General features: G+C 54.7%; 1 protein-coding gene across 2 annotated transcripts in view; it reads left to right on the top strand.

Annotated features, from left to right (window-relative positions):
- The first annotated feature begins 226 nt into the window (after positions 1-226).
- The window catches only part of PPL (periplakin), a 44,704-nt gene continuing 26,105 nt past the window's right edge, over positions 227-18,825 (top strand). Inside the window, exons 1-2 of one of the 2 annotated variants that reach the window (XM_059415386.1) lie at positions 227-375; positions 529-672. In XM_059415386.1, the coding sequence (XP_059271369.1) occupies positions 611-672 (62 nt within the window). In that variant the 5' untranslated portion in view covers positions 227-375; positions 529-610. Of the gene's footprint in view, positions 376-430; positions 673-18,825 lie in introns of those variants that run through there. The other variant, XM_059415387.1, reaches the window with a different exon arrangement.

The raw sequence follows: 18,825 nt of genomic DNA on the forward strand, positions 1-18,825 counted from the left end.
AGGCACAGAGACACATCTAGTCTCTGCCACACCTGTCTGGGGGAAACCACCTGGGTGTGAGCCACGGAGACGCGAGCGCCGCGCGCGAGGGGCTGCGGAGAGCCAGGTGAGGGCCCTCAGCCAGGGGGCGCGCCAGGCCCGGGGGAGGGGGTGGTGAGTGTGAGGCTGGGTGTGCCCGGGAAAGCGGCCGGTGCGCGCCCGCCCACCTGCCAGTCACTAGAGAGCAGGGGCCGGGGAGGGTGGGCGGTGTCCCGACAGGTCCCCGTGTCCCACCCCCAGGCCAGGCTGGACGCTCCACTCGCTCTGCCCAGGCCGAGGGCGCGCGCCCAAGGGGCCTGGGAGCCCCGCCCGCCCGGTGGCCCCTCCTCCGGGAAGGTAAGCACCACCTTCTCCCCGAGCGGCGGGGAGAGCGGGAGGCCGGCGGTCGCCCCGCCCCCCGTGAGTAGTGACCGCTCGCCGCCGTCGCCGCGCCGCACTAGGGGTTTCTGCGCCGCCGCTCGCTCACCTGCGTCCCCTGCCCGCCCCTAGGTGCGCGCCGGGCCCGCCCGCCTCCCAGTGCCAGCCCGGCGCTGCGACCCGCCGCCCCCGCCCGCGCACCCCGAGCGCCACCATGAACTCGCTCTTCAGGAAGAGAAACAAAGGCAAATACAGCCCCACCGTGCAGACTCGGAGGTGAGTAGACGCCGCACGCCGCGCCCGGGACGGCGGCGGGAAACCAGCGCGCTGAGGGGCGTCCTAGGCGGGAAGCACAGCCCCGAGCGTGGGGGCAGCGACCTGGCCGGGAGAGCTGCAGAGCGCCCCCGAAAGCGTGGCCCAGGGGGCGGGGAGCTGAGCCGGGAGTGCGCGCCAGGAGGGAACGCGGCTCCGAGGGACACCCTTGAGCTGGCGAGCGCTGCCAGGGTGGGAATGGGGGTGGGCGCTGGGGGCGACCGAGGGGAAACATGATACTTGGCACCGGAGATTGTAGGAGCCCAGGGAGCATTAACTTGGTCACCTAGAGCGTGGAGAGCTGAGCTGGAAGTACAGGGGACTTCTGGAAATACAGGGTCGCCCTTGCGCTGGGGGTTCTCCCGAAATGGGACGCACCGCAGGGGTGGACGGTGGTGTGTCGGGAGGAAGCTAAAGCCAAGGCGGGGGCGCCGCAGGGGACTCAGGAAGTTTCGTGTAGGGGCTCACGGGGGAAGGGAAATTGAGCTGGGCTGGGGAGGAGGGCGCTCGCCAGCGCTTCTTGGAGAGCGCGCAGGTGCTCCTGGCTTGGTGGGGCTGGAGGTGGGGGTGGTGTGCGGCGGGAAGGTGGTCTGTGTGCCGCCTGCGGCAGCTGTTCCCCGTACCTGCCACCCTGCCCTCCAGAGCGTCACCTAGAAAAACCCGTGGGTCTGTATGGGGTCGGTGGGTTGGGGGGAACAGGCTGAGCCGCCCCTTTACCTCTGCCGGGGTTTGCGTGGCAGCTGGGCGTCATCCGAGCCTCCTTTTCGCTGCCTGACTTCCCAGGGGTGCGCCCCACCCCCCAGCCCAGAAACTGGTGGCGTCTCTGAGCCTCAGGTTCCCAGGGCGGCCTGGGAAGGGAATGACATGTCTTGATGTGTTTGCGTTGAGACGGCAGCCCACGTCCGTTTTGATAAGCCTAATGTATTCATTTAATAACCGGTTTAGGGAAGCCTCTTGGAGATGCTGAGATTGAGGGAAGGGGTGGGACTTCAACGCTTGCAAATATGAGTTGGGGGGCTCCTGGCTAGGACGGTGCGCTTTACCAAGCTCTATTCAGGTGGGAGACTCAGCGAATTGCACTGCCCACCAGCCTGGCAGTGTTCACCCTAACATGCCCTCACGCCACCATGATCCACACTCCTGTCCAGGCCCAGAAGGTGGGAAGACTCCGGCCAGGGCTCCCACAGTACTCTTGCCATCCAGCCCAGGCAGACTCCTCAGCAGGTACAGGCAGCCCTGGGCACTCCATTTCTGTGAGTTCCAGGTTTTTCAGAAACTGCACCCCCTGTGATTTCAGGGTTCCCCATCTCTGCTTTGGACTGTTTCAAGCTCAGAGGCATTTATTTTCCCCTCCAAAGTCTCCCCCCTCCCGAGCCTCCCCAGGCTTTCACAACCCCAGAGGTTGGGCAGGGCCCTCTATGCTGTTCCTCTGTGGCTGAGTCCAGCTGGCTCTCAGACCTAGCTGGGGTCCCGTCCAGTCCCTGGGCTGTTCCCTGGAGCATTGCACAATCGCATACTCTGTGCCAGCCATGGGGGACTGCTCTGTTCTCTCCCCACCAAGACTCGGGCTCCTCCAGTCCTTCACACATGCACACACCCACACACCGGGAGATGGGCCAGGCCTCACCCTGCCCTCTGCCTCCCCCATCCCTCCAGACCCTAATCCCTTCAGCTGTCTGTCTGGTCCCCCAAAAGAAGGTTGGACCTAACAAGGTTATGATGAAATCGTACAAGCTGGAAGGGTCTTGGCTTTCCCAACAGAGGATAGGAAGGAAGGAATTCCCATCCTTTATAGCTTCATGGACTCCAAGGGCTTGGGGCAGCAAGGACTCAGGGTCCTGCCCCTCTCTTGTCCCCTCTTCCCTCCCTGCATACTTCTGGCCCAAGGCAGCCATCCTCTGCCCTTGGCTGACAGCCCTGGATCTCAGATCTCAGATTTGAGGTTCTTTCTCCAGGAAGCCTTCCTGATTCTCTCCCCAAGGATGGGATGAGAGACTCTTCCTTTGGGCTCTGTGGCCTGGGGCAGACAGCCCTGAGTAGGGACTGGGAGCTTCCCTCCCTGATCTCACCAGACCAGTGCATCCTTCTGTCCCTTCCCCTCAGTAGGGACAAGTTCATGGACTGGGTTGTGGGCTGGGGAACAGCCTCTTGCTCCGTTCTCTCAACAAGAATCTTCTGAGTGGCAGTTGGTGCCTAGCACTGTCGTGGAGCTCCAAGATGTGGTCACTTGTGACGGGGTCCCTGACCCTCAATCTTTCACCCTGGGGTGGTCTCCTTTATGTGAGGGAGGGTGGGGTTGCCAGCAAGAGGTGGCGAGTTGGGTGGGAGCTCCGGTCCCGAGAGCAGAAGGCCTCCCTTCTGATCCCAGGTTTGCCACAGGTGCTACAGGCAAGTCGGGGAACCACCCTGAGCCTCACCTTCCTCACCCGCAAAGCTGGGATGGTACGAATACGTGTTTCCAGCATGAGGTCCTGGGAGGGGGGCAAATGTGACCACACACAGAATGCCCCTAGCACACAGGAAGTACCCAGACAGAGGGTCCGTGCAGGGGACCCAGGATCCGGAAGCAAGGGAACCACAGAAGAGCCCTCTTGGAGAAAACCGCCTCTCCCTGTTTGTCCACCTTCTAGCATCTGAAACTGGGGAGGGCTGGGACAGGTGAAGCCCGCTGCTCTTGTCACCCTGGTTCCTAATAACAGGTGTGGGAGCTGATGTTCACACCTAAGCTAATGACAGGGTCAGGCCTAATAGTGCAGGTCACCGAGGATGAGCACAGCCATCCAGCCCAGCAGGGAAGGTCTGGAGGGGACCTAACCCTGAAAAGCGGCTGAGAGTGCAGCCCCTAGCAGCTGCCCCTTCCTGGTTAGGCAACCCAGGGCAAGCTGCTTGGCCTTTGCTCTGGTGTTTCCTCCCTTGTAGAATGGGCATAAGCATTGTTGTGGGATGATATTGATGGCATGAAGATTAAATGAAATAACACAGGGAAAGAGACGAGAGTTCTAGGAGGCCTCAATCTATGGCTGCTGTGATGATTATAACTACTGAACAAATGCAGATAAGACACCTACCATGTGCCTGGGGTTGAACTGGATGCTGATGGACAGGCTGTGCACTGCACAACTCCAGGGCTGCTGTTTTCCCGAGGAGGTGGAGGAGACATTGACAATCTCCTTGTACTTGATGGAGTTATGCTTAATTACTAGTGTAGCTACAGGACTGTGTCTTGGTGGTGGGACTTAGGGCCGGATAGATGAGGTCTCTAGCGCAGCGACTCTGGTGTGCCTGACTGGTCTGAAGTCAGAGCTGTCAGGGCGGAGACCTAGGAGATCAGGCAGGACTTCCTGGGGAGGTGTCCATCCTGTCATGGGGAGGAGTGGACTGGTTAAAATCCGGCTTGGGAGTTAGACTGAATTCTGCCTCCGTTTGACTTTGGCAAAGAAATTTGGCCTCACAGAGCCTCAGCTTCCTCATCTGTAAAATGGGACTCATTTTGCCCCTCCGCCTAGACATGGGTCCCAGTAAGCCCCCAGCAGCCTGGCCTCACCTCTCAAACTAACCTGAGTTGCATCCTGCAAGAATTAACCTGTCTTAACAGGGAGCACCCTGTGTGGGAGGCGGGGCCCAAGGCTTTAAGGGCTGGTGAAAGGGGTGCCTACCCTCCTGGAAGCTGGCTGGGGTACCCTGAGCCTCTTGGTGTTTGAGAGTACAAAGTCTGATGTCAGTCAGGTGTGAGTTCAAGTCCTCCCTTTGCCCCTCCTGACTGTGTGACCATGGGCAGGTCACTTAACATCTGAGTCTTAGATTCTTCATCTGCAAAATGGGAGTGATGATAGCACGCCCCTGCTGGTAAGGTTGCTCGGTGCCCAGCCCCAGATCTGGCTCACTGTGAGGGCGCAGTCAACTCCAGCACCGGTCAGCACACACTGTAAGGGTAAGGCTAGTGTTAAGCCCAGAGCTGACCAGGCAGTTGTCTTCTTTTCCCAGGTCGGGCAGGAGATCTGCTGACTCTCATCCATTCACCTCACCATTCATGGGGCCCCCCACCTCCAGGAGATCCATGGAGACACACCTGCACCCACTGATTAGTGACAGCTGGAAAGCCTGAACGATTTGGGGAGGGTTCTGTCAGCAAAGCTCACCTCCAGCCACTGGGGTGGTTTGTACTGGAGGATCCCACCATTTCTCAAGCACCTTCTGTGCCCCCAGCGCGGCTGTGGGTGTTACAGTGTCTCATTCTGACACCGTGCCAGCCAGTCTGGTGCTGGTGTCTCATTTCACTGAGGGTAACACTGAGGCCAAGAGTAAAGGCACTCACCTCCCCTTGTAGCTCACAGGTGGCCGACGCTGGGGGCCCAGGAGCCCCTGGGAAGGGAAACTAGGTCTTCCCACCCACACCTGGGTCTGGTGGCAGCTCTCTCCAGGGACTGCCCCAGGGCAGATGGTGGAGTCACTGGCTTTTGTATTCCCTGACTCCGCCCCAGCAACCCTGTCTGCTTCCCCTCTCTGTGGCTTTGCCCTCACTTGCCCAGTGCTCCTGTTGGCAGAGGGAAGGAGACCTGATAAATTAGATTCAGAACAGAACAGCACTGAACCTTTGGAATGGCTGCTAATGGTGGCATTTTGAGCATTGTCAGGGGCAGTCATCTGGGGATGGGAAGTTTTTTGGGGAGAGGCTTAGCTCAATTCACACCATTCAGGCAATACTCCAAGGAGGGTGAGGGGCACCCAAAGGGCCTGGGCACTAGGGAGAAGCTGCCTCTAAGAGCATTTCCAAGGCTCCTTGTCAAGGGAGGAGGACCTGGGCTTCCCGGCTCCCTCCTACTCCAGGCAAGGGGCACCTGCCCTTCTCCCGGCCTGCCCCAGCCTGTCTCTGGAGGGGGAAGGGGAAAATGGCCTCTGGTCTTTGTTCTCTGTGCTCTTGGTGGCCCTTCTGTGTTTCAGCCTCCTGAGCCTGGGCAGGGAGACCCCTGGTCCCCCAGGCAGGAGGTCGCTCTCTGCAGGGGCCAGCCCTGCATTGTCCTCAGTTCTGCCTTGCTTATCCTTGCCTAGCCAGCAGCGCAGGCCCTCTTGCCGGCATACTTCCAGTAGCCTCTTCACAGTTCCTGCTTCCACCCTGACACCTTAGTCCCTTCTCCCCATGGCTGCCGGGGAGCTCTTTGCAAGATGCAGATCTGATCCTGTCCCCTGCTGCTTAACCCTTGCCCCTTTGCTCTCAGGCCCTGGTTGCGGCAGCCCTGCACACATGAATCCGTGCCCTCACCCTGTCCTTTCCACACCACATCCAACCACATGGCCTTTGCCTACACTGTTCCTTTTGCCTGGAATGCTCTTCCCACCCCTCTTAGCCCATTTCTATTCCTCTTTCTTGGTTGGTCTCTGTTCCTTAAGCCCTCCCTAACTTCTTGTCCTGCCCATCTCCTTGATCCTTATCTCAGCAGCCATTTAACTCTGGTCCTTTGGCCAAAGGGAGGTGGATATCTCCCCTCCCCACCCAAGAGACTGGCTGGTGTGGCACATGTGCTGAATGAACGAACGAATGAATGAATGAATGAGGGTGAGCCATGAAGGACTGCTAAGATGCTCTCCCTCCTTGAACCCCTCACAGAGCACACACACGCGTGCACACACACACACACACACATATGCACGTGCACATGTGCACTGACCAGGAAGGTGGGGGTGGGACAGAGTGTGAGGGCCTGAACAGAGAGTGCCGTTCACCCCTGTCCTCATCCAGCCACCTTCTATGTGCTCAGTAAGCAGGAGGCAACAATGCAGGGTGGTAAATGCTGGGACAGTGGAGGCAGAGGGGCCCCAAGCCAGCCCGAGGGCTTCTGGGGGACGAGCAGGGGGTGGGTGGATGGAGAGAGCCTGGAGCGGGATGAGGTGGGGTAGGTGTCTCCAGGTGCATCAGCCCGAAAAGTCATCAGTGAACAAAGCTAATGAAGGAGACAGAGTACATTTATGTACATTTGGAAAAACATTCATACAAAGCAATTGGATGTTTTTTTTGTTTGTTTGTTTTCTGGATGCAGACAGAGGTACGTAGTGGAGAGCATGAAACGGGCTTAGGAGGAAACCAGTAGCTCCAAAATCACCCTCCCCCAGAGGAGGTGGCCGAAGGGGTAATACACGATAACATCGTATTTCTTAGTAAACAAAATCCAAAGCAAGTATGGCCGTGTGGGAACATCAGCCACGTCTTGGTGGTAGGGTTCTTTCCTGTGCTTTTGTGTGTGTTTGAGCTAGATCATGAGTGTTCAGGTCTTTAAAGTGAGGAGTGGGATGGCAAGGAGAGCTGGCAGCAGGAACAGCATGGGCGGGAGCCTGGAGTCCTGTGTCTCAGGGTCTGGTCATTAGTGGGAGAAGGGGTCATGGGGAGAAGGGGAGGTAAGCCCAGGGGGGCTGGTCCTGAGGCCAGAGGAGCAAGACTGGAAGGCAAGCAGGATGGTTCTGGATCGGGAGACACAGATGGAAAGTGTCAGGAAGGCAGCAGAGGGTACTGGGAAAGCTGTGAACATACAAGAGGCTCAGGGTTGAGTCCTGGCTTGGAGTGGCCGCCCTAAATGATGATATGTGGTGTTTCTCAGCCCCGATGGCTCTGTTTCAGGTGAGGCTCAGAGTTTAGTAGCCTGCCCAGCGACCCTGAGCTGCTCTAACACGGACATTCTGAGCTGGGAGCAGGCAAGCTGGCCACCAGAGTGTCCTAGCTGGCCGCCTGGCCCACCCTCGCCTGGGCGAAGGGTTTGTCAGGCCTTGTAAGGTAGCTGCCCGCCCAGCCACTCCCTGACCGGCAGCTCCGTCTGTGGCCTGCTGACCCCGGAACGCTGCAAGGAAACGACTGTGTGCGGAACTCCTCGCTGCCCCAGTGGCCTGGGCTGGGGTCTCAGACTCCCAGCTTTTCTGGTTTTCATTTCTCCGTCCTGGGTGTGGGGACATTGTGGATCCAACTGAAGGTTGAGGAAGGATTCTAAGTCTGTGCCAAGAACTGAGAGGTCTCAGTCCTGCTGCCACGATTAAGGAGCTTCACTCTTACAAAGTATAAAATGAGCAGCCAAGCTCCACTGTTCCTGAAGGGGAGGCCGGGGCCCATGGGCAGGGACAGAGGGCATGGTGGGTGGAGTAGAAGGAACCTGAGTTGGGGAGTTGCAGACCCGCCTTTCAGGCCCTGCTGTGCTGCTGGCCTCATTCCTACCCCTCTCTGGGCCTGACGAAGGCCGGGACTTTGCATGCTGTGCAGCCACTCCCATACCCCCAAGAATGGGGCCAACCACACGTAGCACTCAGTAGACAGTGGCAGAAGGTCTCTCTTGACTCTGTGGGTTGGAGGAGCATAAGCTTGTGGAGAACACTGAAGACAGTGGGTGTACAACATCAGGGATATAGTAGGTGCTTAATAAAAGGAGCCTGGTACTCCTGGTCTTGAACCTGGAATGACGTCCTGACTTGCAGGGGCACTGAGATTGGCTTGAGCCCAGTTTAAACCTTGCATAAATCTTCAAGATTAGCCCTGATGTTACCCAAGGCAAACGTCTGCATGTGGATAACAGGAGCCCAAGAGCACACGCCTGACACGGGCCTGGAGGTTGGGCGGCTTCACTGGGCGGAAACAGATTAGGCCGGGAAACGGATCTGCAGTTACTACACCAGCAATCTTCTCTGTTTAGGACGTACTTCCCCAGGATTAATAGCTGGGTGTGGAGGATTTTACTGTCTAATTACCATGGAAGTTTCTAGTAAGGAGAGTATCAGTCAATTGACCAATCAATCTGGTATTTACTGTATGTTTCCTGTGTACTGCTTTCTTACAAGACTTCCTTCCTGTAGAGATTTGGGGATTCTTCCTCAGTCCACTCCCCCTAACCCTGTGACACATTACTGTGGTTCATTTCCGGGTTCTCAGCCTTGGAGGTACATTAGATTCATATGGGGAGTTTAAAAGCAGTGTCCAGGCCCTTTCACAGGCCGATTAAGCCAGAAAATCTCTGGGGTGGGGCCCACACCTCCGTCTTTGGATGTGTTGCCAGGGTTGCGAACCCCACATTTACACTGATAACTTTGATCCGTCTCGTCCGTGAGATACACACACCTACCTTGCTTTCTCATTGCTGTAGCAGCTGCCTGAGCCATTGCGCTATATTCCTTTATTCTCAACCGTCCCGTATCATTCTGTTTCAGGTATGTGTCCTGTGAAATGGCACAGAGCTGGCTTTAGTTTTATTTTTGTATTCTCACCTGAGAGTCTTATCTTTTTTTTTTTTTTTAAGACTTTATTTATTTATTCGACAGAGATCACAAGTAGGCAGAGAGGCAGGCAGAGAGAGAGAAGGAAGCAGCCTCCCCGCTGAGCAGAGAGTCCAATGTGGGGCTCGATCCCAGGACCCTGAGATCATGACCTGAGCTGAAGGCAGAGGCTTTAACCCACTGAGCCACCCAGGCGCCCCGAGAGTCTTATCTTTTAACAGGAGAGTTTGACTCATTCACGTTTATTGTAATAACTGATGTGTTTGCACCTACCTCTGACATGTTAGTTTGTATTTCTTATTTATCATGCTTTCTCTTTTGTTTCCTTTTGGCTCTTTTCCTTCATTTAATTGGGTCAAGCTGTATTTTTCGCAATTAAGTTAGGATATAAAGCCTGAATGAGACAGAGTGGATGAAAATACGCTGACCCAGGCATTCTGAATCTTTGCAGTTATAGTCATTGGGGTGTTTTGCTTCATCCTACTTATTAGGTTATAAACCTTTGGACTGTGTGCCTGGTGGATGTCTGCCTTTGGTTGAGGACATGATCCTGGGATCCTGGGATCAAGTCCCGTGTGGGGTTCCCTGCTCAGCGGGGAATCTGCTTTTCCCTCTCTCTGTTTGCTGCTCCGTCTGCTTGTGCTTGAGCCACCTTCCCTCTGTCAAATAAATAAATGAATCTTTTTTTTTTTTTAAGATTTTAATTATTTATTTGGCAGAACAAGAGAGCACAAGCAAGGGGAACAGCAGAGGGAGAGGGAGAAGTAGTTTCCCCACTGATCAAGGAGCCTGTTGCGGGGCCCGATGCCAGGACCCTGAGATCCTGCCTAACATCAACCTAACTGACTGAGCCACCCAAGCACCCAATAAATATAATCTTAAAATAATGAACCTTTGGACTTACCTATCTTTGGGGGGGGCAGTTTGGTGCCCTTAATTCCAGGTCTCGCTTAGGTTTGAAGGTCAATAAATAAGTGTTGAATTGAGCAGATGTCTGATAGCATGTTAACAACTCCTGTCTCGGGTTGGTAATGGAGAAGGGCCTGTTCCCAGGGCCTGTAAGGGGGATGGAGAAATGACGAGTTGGGGGTGGGGCTGAAAGGTAACTCAGGAGTGATTGACTAGAAGACGGCTGGGGTGATAGCAGTCATCCATCTGGATGCTTACTAGTCCAGTGACTGCCTGACTTCAGAACATTCCAGGGCTCCCAACTGCACCCAGCAGAGCATGGTACCTGCGTGTAGAGGGCCAGAGCCCCTAAATCACAGCCCCACATTCTTTCCCAGGCCCCCAGAGCTGCCCCAGCCAAGCTGCCCCTCCTCCCGAGTCCCAGTCTGTTCCCTGGGAGCAATAATAGTACCAGCCTGGAGGGGCTGTTAGGAGGATCCAAGTAGAAACATGTGTTAGGCCCCGGAGCAGGGTCAGCCTGGAGAGGTGTTCCCTCTGTGCTGATTCCTTCTCCCAGAAGGCCTGCTCAGAGGGACAGATCGGGAGCCCCTCACGGTGGCATCTTAGGAGGATGTCTGAGTCAGTTGCCACCACTATTACTCAACCACTGGGATTAATTGTACTGAGGCAGATGCCAACAAGATGTAAATCACTAGGCCTCCCCTGAGTGGGAAACGCCTTGCTGCTTCATCCTGTCTCCCCAGTGTCTCCATGTCATTTCGTGGATGGGTATTGATGTCACCCTTGTTCTGAGAAGGTGTTTCTGGAGCCTGTTCTAATCCTGGCACCACCACTTCCCAGCTGTGTGACCTTGGGGGGGGTGCAGTTCTCATCCCCTCTAAGCCACAGTTGTCTTCATCTGGAAAATGGGGGGTTAGGAATTGTGACCATGCTTTCAGAAGCTCAGTTCAGTACCTATTTATTGAGCCCCAAAGCTGTGCAAGGCCTGGAATTAAGGGCCACAAAGTGCCCTCTAAAAGATGAGTCGGTCCTGGGATGCCTCGGTGGCTCAGTCGGTTGAGTATTGGATTCTTGGTTTTAGCTCAGGTCATGATCTCGTGGTCCCGAGATCAGTGAGATCACGCCCAGCACTGGGCTCTGTGTTCAACACAGAGTCTACTTTCAGATTCTTTCTCCCTCTCTCTATCCCACTTGGGCTCCCTCCATCTATAGAATAAATAGAGAAATCTTTAAAAAAGAAAAAGCTGAGGGCACCTGAGTGGCTCAGTGGGTTGAGTGACTGCCTTCAGCTCAGGTCATGATCCTGGAGTCCTGGGATCGAGTCCTACATCGGGCTCCCTGATGAGCAGGGAGTCTGCTTCTCCCTCAGACCCTCTCCCCTCTCATGCTCTCTCTCTCTTTCTCAAGTAAATAAATAAAATCTTTAAAAAAAAAAAAAAAAAGAAAAAGAAAAAGAAAAAGCTGACTACATCCTTATTGTCCAAAAGTGTATAGCCAAAAGTGTATAGTCTAATAAAAGCAGGATTAAGAAAAGTGCCCAATGGGGGCATCTGGCTGGCTTAGTTTGTGTCATATGATCTTGATCTCGGGGTTGTGAGTTCGAGCCCCACGTTGGGTGCAGAGATTACTTAAGATTAAAATCTTTAGAAAGAGAGAAGTGTCCAATGACTGTAAGAGTGGCTTTCTCCCCGGACTGTAAGATTTCAGTGGATCTGGTTGGGAAGGAGCTGAGGAGGGCTATAGGTACCTAGCAGGTGCCCTCAGTGTTTAGCACTCATTTCCTGAGTGCCTATCGTGTGTGCCTTTGTGTCAGGGATGGACAGATGTCTGGGAGGGACAAAAGGAAGTGGAGGCTGAGGGATACCCAGCACCAGAGGTACACCTCCCCAGCAGGTCTGGATGTCCCCAGAGAGCGCTCCTGCCCTGGCTGGCCCTGGAGGCAGGACCCAGAAGAGGATGATCCTGGCCAGCAGGCAGCCAGGTCCCTGCTCTGGGCTCTGGGAAGGGTGAGGCTGGTTCTGGGGAGAGGTGCGCACTCTTAGGCATTCCAGACATTCCAAAACCGATGGCTCCTGCCCACCCTTCCCCTGCTCCGGTGCACACCCACTGAAACAGAATTAACCCCCAAAGGGAAGGATGGATAGACGTGGTCAAGGGCAACACGGGGACTGACTGAGGCCTGGAAGCCTAGGTGGTCCCGGCCAAGGAGGAAGAGCATTTCCCGCTAGACAGATGCCTTGTGCCCACCACTTTCTGTCTCTACACACAGAGAAAGTTGAGTTGTGATTGATGGGAGACAGAGCCGTTCTCGGCAGGCAGGGACAGCTAGGGACACGGTCATATGGCAGGGTTGCGGCACCCCTCTGGGGGTGTGATTTCATCCCCAGGGTGGCAGGTCCTGAAAGAGGCCAGGGCAGGAGAGAAGCTGTTCTCCCAGCCTGGAGGGAGAGATGGCAGGGAATGAGCCAAATGCCGGTGGGTCTGCCCTGGGGCCCGGGGGCAAGGCCGTTCCAGCTCTGGGGAGCCTGGGAAAGGGTGTGAGGCTGTGGTTTATGGGCTCTGGCCCTCTACACGCAGGTACCATGCTCTGCTGGGTGCAGCTGGGAGCCCTGGAATGTTTTGAAGTCGAGTAGCCGGGAATCTGTAGACCAGACCTGGCCTTGGGACAGGTGCCAGGGCAGCCTGCGTAGATTTGGTGGGAGAGTGGCAGAGAGCAAAAGGGATGACCATTTACTGAGTGTCCCTAGGTACCGGGCTCTGAGCAGGACCACTAGATCTTCTGAGACCACCCATCACCTTTACTATGGCAGAGCCGATGGGCTTGTAGCAAAGTGGCCAGAAGCCACAGAATCGCCTGAACTCTGCCGTCCTGCTTGGGAACCACCAGCCACGTGAGGTGTGTTTAGAATAAGGCAAGATGTGCTGCAATTTAAAACTGCATGGCGTGGGGCATCTGGGTGGCTCCGTGGGTTAAAGCCTCTGCCTTTGGCTCAGGTCGTGATCTCAGGGTCCTGGGATCGAGCCCTGCATCAGGCTCTCTGCTCAGCAGGGAGCCTGCTTCCCTTCCTCTCTCTCTGCCTGCCTCTCTGCCTACTTGTGATCTCTGTCACATAAATAAATAAATAAATAAAACCTTAAAAAAAAAAAAACCTGCATGGCAGCCTTCAAGAGATGTAATAGGAAAATGGGATGTAAAATAACGCATTAATAATGTTCCATGGACTACCTGTCAAAGTAATTTCTTACATTAACTAAATAACATATCATATAACAATTAAGTTCCCCTTTTTCTTTTGACTTTTTTTTTTCATGTGGCTGCTGGAGAAATTTAAACCCCAAATGTGGCTTGCTGCCTATTTCTATGGGACAGCAGTAGCCTTGAATGCAAAGCCACATAGTACAAACCCCCACTTGGGGATGCTCCCGACCTATGAAATGTGTCTTTCCGTTCACCACTCCACAAGTAGACACCATAACCCTATAAATGGATGAGGAGATTCAGGTAGGTGGGAGCAGTAGCACATCTGCTTACACCAGACACCTGCGCGACTCATTGCCCTGTTGCTGGGGTGAGCGATGTTTTGGGTGCAATCCTGAGCCTCCGCCATGTGACTGCCACATGCAAAGTGCTTTGCAAGGATTATCTCCTTGAGTTGTCTCAATTCTCTGGGGTTGGACAGATTCTTATCACCATTACACAGACAAGAAAATAGGCAGAGAGAGACTAAGGCTAAGTCTGCCCGGGTCAGAGCAACACCAGACCCTACATTCTTTCTCTGCGCCAGGATGACTCAGTTTCCCTCCCTGCAGGCCGGATAGAGAGGAAAAATGGGCCAACTGGTTTAGCATGACTTGGGCACGGAGAGCTGAAGGCAGCAAGGGTGGCTCTCGCTGCTAGCTGGAGGGTTGGCGATTCGTGGTGTCCTTGGAGAGCCTGGGTCTCTCCTGGAGGCAGGAGGCTGGGAAGCAGGTCCTTCCGCTGGCTGCTGAGCTTGGGAAGGAGTTAGACTGAGTGGGTCAGTTGGGCATGCAGTCAATAAACCAAGTCTTAGCCAGGGTGGTCCTGGAGGTGATCTACAGAGACCCCCACCACCAAAGTCCCAGCTGGTGCAAAGGCCCTGAGGCAGAAAAGGCTGGGTATAGGGGTTAGGTCTGGGCATCCTCTGGGCCTTGGGGAGGAGTGTGAACTCTGTTCTCAGAGCATTTGAGATGCTCTGATGCCGTGGCAAGTTGGAGTCCAGACAGTGGTAAGATCAGGTTGATTGTGGACATGTGCTGAAGCTGGCTGGAGGCAGCAAGAGAGTGGGTACGGGGAGGCAGTTGGGGGTGGCTGTTGCACTGGTCTAGGTGAGAAGTAGCAACCTTGATCAGGTTGAGGCCACAGGGCAAAGGGAAGATGGAGGCACAAGAGATCTGTTCCTGGGTGGAACCAAGGAAGGGAAAGGGAGGGATCTGGGGTGGTTCTGGGTTTCTGCTTGAACAACCAGGTAGACGGGCCCTCCCTGCTCTCCCATTCTGCGGTTTCCCTCCTACAGATGGGGGAGATTCTTAGAACAGCAGAAACCCTGCGGTGGAAACACCATACCTTTCAAATCCCAAACCTCTTTCTAAGCCCAAACCCAAGACCAGGTCTAGGATCCGAATCCTCCCAGCAGCCTTACTACCCATGTATGTACACCAGCCTCTCCCTGTAGGGATTGGAGGAGATACTTCCAAATATTGATGTTACTTGCAAATTTCCCACGCCTGGGCGAGGTGACAGCACAGGGACGAGCCAGAGCATGTTTTGGTTTGTGTGTGTGTGAATGGTGTGCCGGCCCCGGGTCTTTTTTTTTTTTTTTTTTTTTTTTTTAAAGCTTCCCCGTGCCAGTGGGTTCTGCCTTCAGGCCTCCGTTGCTGACTTTTTATCATCTCTTTAAAAGGAGCCCAGATCCCTGGACAGTGACCCCCAAGTGGAGGCAGAGAGCCTGGGCTCACCCATACAGCCACTCTCTCTCTTTCATTTAAACCCCTGGCCAAGCACTGCGGCAGGCATACTGCCATGAGCCCCACTAACAGATGGGGAAACTGAGGCTCAGAGAGGCTAAGTAATTCACAGCTTAGTAAGGACTGAGTCAGGATTCAAATACAGGCCAGCTGCCATGTGTCCGGGTGCTTAACCATCAGGCCATACTGCCCCTCCAGCCAGGGAAAGGGGTAGGGAGCACCTTCCCAAAATTAAAGCAAGAAGAGGTAGGCAGCAGGATGGGGGTGGTTAGGGTCCCCTGAGATGCCTGTGTTCTTTTCCTGCTCATATACTCCGTCCGTGGTGTCTAGATGACCTGGTCACCACCCGTGTCCCCACTTCTCTGGACAGTACCCCTGCTGGCCTGCGCACTACCTCCCCAGGCTGCTGCTGACCTCCTGGGCTTGGGTGGCCTCCTGCAGAGCAGGTTGGACTGTGGTTATTGAGTTTCTAACTCCCGGGGACCGAACGGGGGTACCTGATGCCGTTTCAAGCTGTCAGGCTCTCTCCCCGCTGTTGCAGGGCTCTGAGTGGAGCCTGGGACACAAAGAGACACCTGTTCTAGGCTGGCGCCTGCAGGCTCAGACCCAAAAGGCTCTTGTTTGTCCCTCAGTGTGTCCTCCAGCCCAGCCCAGGGCTCTGGGGAGGTGCCAGGCAGCCCCCTGGTCGGCCCCCCCCCCCCCCCCCCCCCCGTTTTCCTCCTTGCGTCAGAAGTCTCGCATACAGACGAGGCCATGTAAATGGGGCTCCCTGGCATACCTTGGACAGGACCCTGGCCCTCCCGGGCCCATGCCAGACCCCAGCCTCCTCAGCCCAGGAGGAGAAAATGAGGGCTGATTCTCTGGAGAAACGGGCCCAAGTCTGCCTAGGATTCCCCCAACCTGGCTTGTGCCTCCCATACAGCAACACCTGGGCAGGGCCCGGCCAGGCTGGGCTGGACTGAGGGGACCGTCGTGGGGACAGCTGAATCCTGAGTCCTACCGGCTTCTACCTACCGGTGGTGTCTTGGGTCACGGCCCCACCTCCTCCCTGCCTGCACACAGGTGGGCATGGTAGATGCCATTCCCATCACCAAGATGTCCTGTAGGGGTTGGCTGGAAAATCCAGAAAGCTGGAAGGAAACTTTAAAAACTCAGCTATAAACTTGTTTCTAACTCCCCGGTTTTCCCCTCATGTCCTTTTTCTGGTCCAGGACCCCACGTCACAGTCAGCGGTCCCGTCTTCTTAGGCTCCTCCAGGCTGGTGGTTTCTCAGTCTTGTCTTTCGTGACCTTGACACTTTTGAGGGGAGCTGGTCAGGTGTGCCGTAGACCGTCCCTCGGTTTGGGCTTGTCTGCTGGCCTCTAGCCATGAGATGGAGTCATACACTGAGAAGGGTTCCTTGGAACCTGTCCTCCTTGGTCCCCGGGGTCAGGTGTTCCTCCGTGCTGATATGCCTTCCCCTGGGGAAGTGAGCCTTCTGTCTTCTCCACTGTGAGTTCACTGATTTTCAGAAGAAACCTCTTCTGCGGGACCAGGCGTGACTGGCAAGCAGGGGTCCCCAGGCAGAGCCCAGTCCGTGGCTCAGGGAGCCACACGAGGGCTCAGGTGCACGGCGAATGGCACCCCCTGTGGGGGAATACAAGGGCAGTGGGTACGTGTTGTGTGAATGAGCTGCCTTCCTCACCGTTTGTGAGGCCTCTCCGGTGTGCTGGGTTGTTCGAGGTCCTTCACCGAACAGTACGTGTTGAACGTCTCCTACGTGCCACGCACTGGTTCGGCCCCAGTTGAAACTGGGGAGGTTTCCACTTGTGAAGCTACATGATCTCTAATCTGCTTTTGGGCCTCCTGAGGCTGCCCTGAACCTCCAGCTCTGTCCTTGAACCTCAGAGTGGCCTTTGAAACCCAACTCAGGTGTTTCCAGTAGTGCTCCTGACCTGTCCCCCACCCACCTCACTTGACTAGGTGGAATGGAGTATCCCCACTTTACTGATGGTAAAACAGAGGTTCAGAAGCATAAAGGAGCTCCTCCAAGCTTACCCCAATGGCTGGTGTAGTCAGGATTTGAACCCTGTCTGACTCCAGGCACTAGCTGCCTCCTGTATGATCTCGGGTAGGTGCCTTTGCTTCTGAAGGCCTCGATTTGCTCATCTGTGTAATGAACAGGTGGGGCTGGATGACTTCCAAGCCACCTTCTAGTACCAAAGGCCACTTGCCCTGAGAACCTGTGTCCGTGTTAAACTTCTGAGTAAGTAGAAGGAGGCCGGGTGTGTCCCTCTCCCAGCATGTCACTCCGACGCGTCTCCCCTCTCTGGGGTGCGGGCACCTCGGCTTTCCTGGCTCTGCCGGTGATTGTCATTTCCGTGGGTGGGACAGGACTGGAAGGGGGTGGTGGGGAAGGGCTGTATCTTGGTCTTCATCAGTCGGGCTGATGCCCTGTCTGGCTGTCCCCGTGGGTCTTATTAGTGAGATGAAAAGCTGGACTGGCCAGGCAAGTTCCCAGTCCTTTTGGGATCTCCGTCTTCTCCCTGCACGTTCCTGACCTGCCCACGGTCCTGCATTCCTGCACTCCTGGCTGGAACGCAGGACCCTGTGGGGCCTCTCATTCCTGATGATGCCAAACCCAAAAGGCAGAATTACTAAGACTGTGCCCCAGAGGCCTGGATTAGATCCCCAGCTCTCCTTGGCTCCTGGTAATGGGACTCGGGCCAAGTTCTTCTTAGCAGTTCTTCTATCAATGCCTCAGTTTCCCCATCTGCAAAACTGGAGAACAGTGCAGCTTCAGCAGTGGTGGGATCGAAGGAGCTCATCTATATGTGACTTGCTCAGCACTGGTGGGCACAGAGTCAACTTCCTGTGTGTTAACTAGCATCTTCTAGGCAGCTGGCCATAGCCTGGAGCTGGTCTAGCCTCCATGGAAAACAGGAGAGAAGGCAGGAAGAAGGCTAAAAGGGGTGAGGGAAGAAGAAACAAGCCCCTATCACTTGCCAAACAATGGCTCTTGCCAATTTTTTTAGTATCAGATTTAATGAGATGTAAGGCACAAAGCATACCATTCACTCATTTAAAGTATACAGTTAGGGGCACCTGTGGCTCAGTGGGTTAAAGTATATAATTAAATGGTTTTTAGTATATTTATGGAATTACCCAACTATCACAATCAATTTTTTAAAGATTATTTATTTATTTATTTGACAGACAGAGATCACAGGTAGGCAGAGAGGCAAGCAGAGAGAGAGGAGGAAGCAGGCTCCCTGCCGAGCAGAGTGCCCGATGCGGGGCTCGATCCCAGGACCCTGGGACCATGACCCGAGCCAAAGACAGAGGCTTAACCCACAGAGCTACCCGGGCGCCCCTATCACAATCAATTTTAGAACATTTTCATCACCCCCCTCAAAAGACCCCATACCCTTCAGTGCTCACTTACTAGCCCCACCCCCGGCCCCGGCCATGACTAATCTGCTTTCTGCTTCAATGGACTGGCCTGGTCTAGATAGTTCATGGAAATGGAATCCTACCATAGGTGACCTGTTGCGTCTGGCTGCTTTCACTTGGCGTAATGGTTTTATGGTTCACCCACGCTATAGCAGGTATCTGTGCTTTGTTCCTTTCTTCACTGAGTGATATTCTGTTGTACAGATATTCCACATTTGTCCATTCATGGGTTGATGACCACTTGTGTTGTTTCCACTTTTTGGCTATTGTAAATAGTGCTGTTATGAACATTCGTGTTTCGTTCAAGTTTTTGTGTGGGCTTATGTTTTCATTTCTCATGGGTAGATACTTAGGAGTGGAAGTACTGGGTCATGTGGCAACTTTATATTTAACTTTTTTTTTTTTTTTTTTTAAAGATTTTATTTATTTATTTGTCAGAGAGAGAGAGAGCGAGAGCGAGCGCAGGCAGACAGAGTGGAAGGCAGAGTCAGGGGGAGAAGCAGGCTCCCTGCGGAGCAAGGAGCCCGATGTGGGACTCGATCCCAG

The sequence above is a fragment of the Mustela nigripes genome, chromosome 11 (genome assembly GCF_022355385.1).
Source record: "Mustela nigripes isolate SB6536 chromosome 11, MUSNIG.SB6536, whole genome shotgun sequence".
NCBI lineage: Eukaryota > Metazoa > Chordata > Mammalia > Carnivora > Mustelidae > Mustela > Mustela nigripes.